Source organism: Cyprinodon variegatus, unplaced genomic scaffold, assembly GCF_000732505.1.
Source record: "Cyprinodon variegatus isolate N-32 unplaced genomic scaffold, C_variegatus-1.0 Scaffold505, whole genome shotgun sequence".
NCBI classification, from domain to species: Eukaryota; Metazoa; Chordata; class Actinopteri; order Cyprinodontiformes; family Cyprinodontidae; genus Cyprinodon; species Cyprinodon variegatus.
This window is the reverse complement of record NW_015150958.1, coordinates 230,476-233,862: the sequence shown is the minus strand read 5'-3', so window position 1 is coordinate 233,862 and position 3,387 is coordinate 230,476. Positions and strand designations below refer to the sequence as shown.

Genomic DNA, 3,387 nt, shown 5'->3' with positions numbered 1-3,387 from the left:
TGTTGTTCAGCATGGGGGTGAGTAGAAAATGAAGGCTAATCATGTTTTGGGTGTACTATTCCTTTAAGACCTTTTGAGTCTGATGCTGAAGCTGTCAATAGTCAGTCCTGCCACCCTCTGGTTAATGGGGAACTGCTTGTTCCACCAAATAATGTTAAAGAATCCTTAAAAAAACTGCACTCAGATTATGGTGTGGATAATCCCCTAATTGCATGGATTGTTCTTTGGATATAACTCACTCTGGTGGCCTCCTTGTCTGAGAGGATCTGAGGATAGATCCTGTTGAGCTGCAGGATGAGTTTGTCCACCAGCTCTGTGTCCAGCCTCTGCTCTGCTCGGAGGAAGGCGGTGTCCTCTAACAGCTGCTGGCGAAAACTTTCTGAGCAGGACAGGAAAAAATCATACAAATCCTTCAGATGTCAGACATGTTAGCTTTCATGGACAGATAGCAGAATAAACTGATGTGTTTTTCTTTTTTTGTTTTGCATCAGAGGCTCATAAAAGTGTATATTTTCGTCTGCAAAACTGTCGAACTAAACTTTTAGTAATTAAAAGTTCTTTATCGGGACATATCTACAGTTTGATAACTTTTCAGAAACGTCCACATTAACATTTCACCGTATTTGACCAAGCTTCAGCTTCAGGACTACTGCTGCGGTAACAGGCCTTCATATGAAAGGTTATGCGAAAAAGACTGAGAGATTTATGGTAAAATTCACTTTATTTCGGTGTGTAAAGCAAAGAAACGCAAACCTTCCATTGTAGGGTGAGTCCTCTCTCTTGCCCTCTGTTTGGCTACACCCTCTGACGTCATCACGTTGGGTTTACGTCAAAGTATCCAAAAAAGGAGAACACCCGTTTCAGCGGAACCAGCGGGAAAACTGCTTGTCAAAAACAACAAAGTTTTCATTTGATGCATGCAGGTATCTGTTTTTTTTACGGAAGAGGATTAAGGCCACTAAAAAAATTAAAAAAGTTTAATAATTTTCACATTATATTTTATTTTAATATGGGAAAAAAGTCTGAATTCTGAGATTAAAGTCGGAAATTCTGAGATTAAAATCTGAATTCTGAGAAAAAAGTCAGAATTCTGTTTTTTTTTTTTTCCATATTAAACTGAAATAAAATTAAAAAATCAGTTTTTTTTTTTTTTTTTTAACTCAGTCCAGCCCTATCCCTCTTCCATAGTTTTTTAGGGAGTCTGCTTCTAACGTCAGATAATGAACCTGCTTTGTATTTTTTTTTTTTACCATTACTTCAATTGCTTTAATCTTCAGATTTAATTTGAACATTTGTTTATAAAATGCTTATTCACAGGGCTGCCAACTTTTCACCAAACCTTGGGTGAGATTTTGAAATAGTTTGGACAGGACATCCTGTCAGGGTTAGATGAGGACAGGTGCAGCTATAGGTTGGAGGTTTTCAGAGGATTTAACTGAAATAAAGCGGCAAAATGTGGAATTTTAATAGCACAGTAAATGTTACTGAATAAGTGTTCTGTAGTTATGAGGAACTTTTTTTTTTTTTTTTTACAATACACATTTTCTACATTCTGGTGATTTTTTTTTAAGAGAATTTAAGTAAAGCAGAATGGGCCCTTCTGAAATATTTGCACCTTAAATATAATTAAGGTGCAAATATTAATTAAATATCATTAATTATTCTCTGCAGTTCAAGTAAATTAAACAATGGGGAACTAACAAGCTATTACTGGATTACTGGCACTGATACAGGAACCAGTGCAATCGAAACCCNTATTCTCTGCAGTTCAAGTAAATTAAACAATGGGGAACTAACAAGCTATTACTGGATTACTGGCACTGATACAGGAACCAGTGCAATCGAAACCCATGCAAACTACACTGTGTATGAATATTTGTTTAAAGGCTAAGGATTAAAAAAGCTCCATTCATTATGTTATTAGTTTTTCTTACAATTCACAAAATAGCTAAACAATTCAGACCTTCTAGGAGGCTGTAGATTTTATAAAAACTCACCATGACAGAAGACAGCACCTCTCTGGATGTTTCAGTTTGAAAGGTGTGATGGAAATTAAGTTTTTAAAACATATTTAATTGACCAAAATAAAAATAAATCAAGGTAATAATGAAAGAAGAACATTCCTGTGGTTTTTCCCTCTATGAATCCAGGATAACTGAGTTGTCCTGCACATCCTCTCTGGATGTGGTTGGTATTTTCTTGGGTGGCAGATCTTTTGAAAAATAAACTGCAATTGTTCTTTTTCTTTTTGTTGACCTCTTATGGGTTTGAGAGACAAACCTGAAAGCTTGAAGAATTAAAATATTTTTGTTGGTTTAATTACTCCTAAATCCCAACGGGAGATTATTAAACTAGACTGAGCAATAATTATTTAACTTGTGAGCAAAACATGGACTAAAACTGGGACCAAAAAAACACTGTGTAAAGAGAAAAAACATTTTATGTGATCCTACACTCAGTCTTCACATCAATAATTCAAGTGAGCTGTATTTTTTATTCATATTTACTCAAGTACAAGATTGCTTAAAATCTTTAATAATTTACAAAGAGAATTATCCTAGTCCAAATAAGATAAGATCAAAATTAAAATGACATACTTCATAACTGTCTTTTTTTCAATATCTGGCACAGGGAATATAGACTGGATATGAATCTGCTTGTCCTCATCTGTTAGCACTAAGGTTGTATTAAAGATGCGAAATGGATTTTGATCACCATAGTATTTTTATATATAAATGAGTGGAACGGAGTTGAGTTTTAATGTATGTCATTTTTTAGTGTGAGAAATTGGGAATATGGAGAGATTGTGTGAAGACACTGAGATGGGTGAGTCTCACTCCCAATGGGGGAGAGTTGACAGCCCTGTATTCAATATTCTGTCAGTGAGATTACAGCAAAACAAACAAGTTGCACATTAAGACAAAACCTTTGGATTTGTTCTTGAAAATCCATCAGGAATATCTGAGGGTGTTTTTACGAAAATGAAAAGAATCGTGGACACATCCTAAGAATCCTCACCTGAATGTTCATGCAGCAGCGTCCTCAGGCAGAGGCAAATACAGACCTGCTGCAACACAGACCACTACTGAGATCCTTCCTGCATACAGTAATCAACATCTAGAGCTCCTTGAGGAAACCTCTATAAGAGCAACTGTTTAATTTCCCTTTAGGATCATAGAGTGCTTTTTAATTGAATATGCAGGATGCATATGTACACCTAAATCAGATAATTAAGTGCATTGTTATTACTTGTAGATATGTGGTGCATTAACATATAACACCATTACTTATCTGATCATAAATATATTCTACCCAAGCAACTATGCAGTTTGCATACATGGTGTTAATTTATACCAACCTTTTTGTCAATGGATTTTGGGATTGCTA

The 3,387-nt window shown here is 35.3% G+C and overlaps 1 protein-coding gene across 1 annotated transcript in view; it reads right to left on the bottom strand.

The window, feature by feature from the left end:
• The window catches only part of card19 (caspase recruitment domain family member 19), a 4,615-nt gene extending 3,813 nt beyond the window's left edge, over positions 1-802 (bottom strand). The window contains exons 1-2 of the mRNA XM_015390563.1: positions 754-802; positions 240-379 (exon numbers count right to left, since the gene is read on the bottom strand). Of these exons, the coding sequence (XP_015246049.1) occupies positions 240-379; positions 754-760 (147 nt within the window). The 5' untranslated portion in view covers positions 761-802. The remainder of the gene's footprint in view (positions 1-239; positions 380-753) is intronic.
• Between the last annotated feature and the right edge of the window lie 2,585 nt (positions 803-3,387).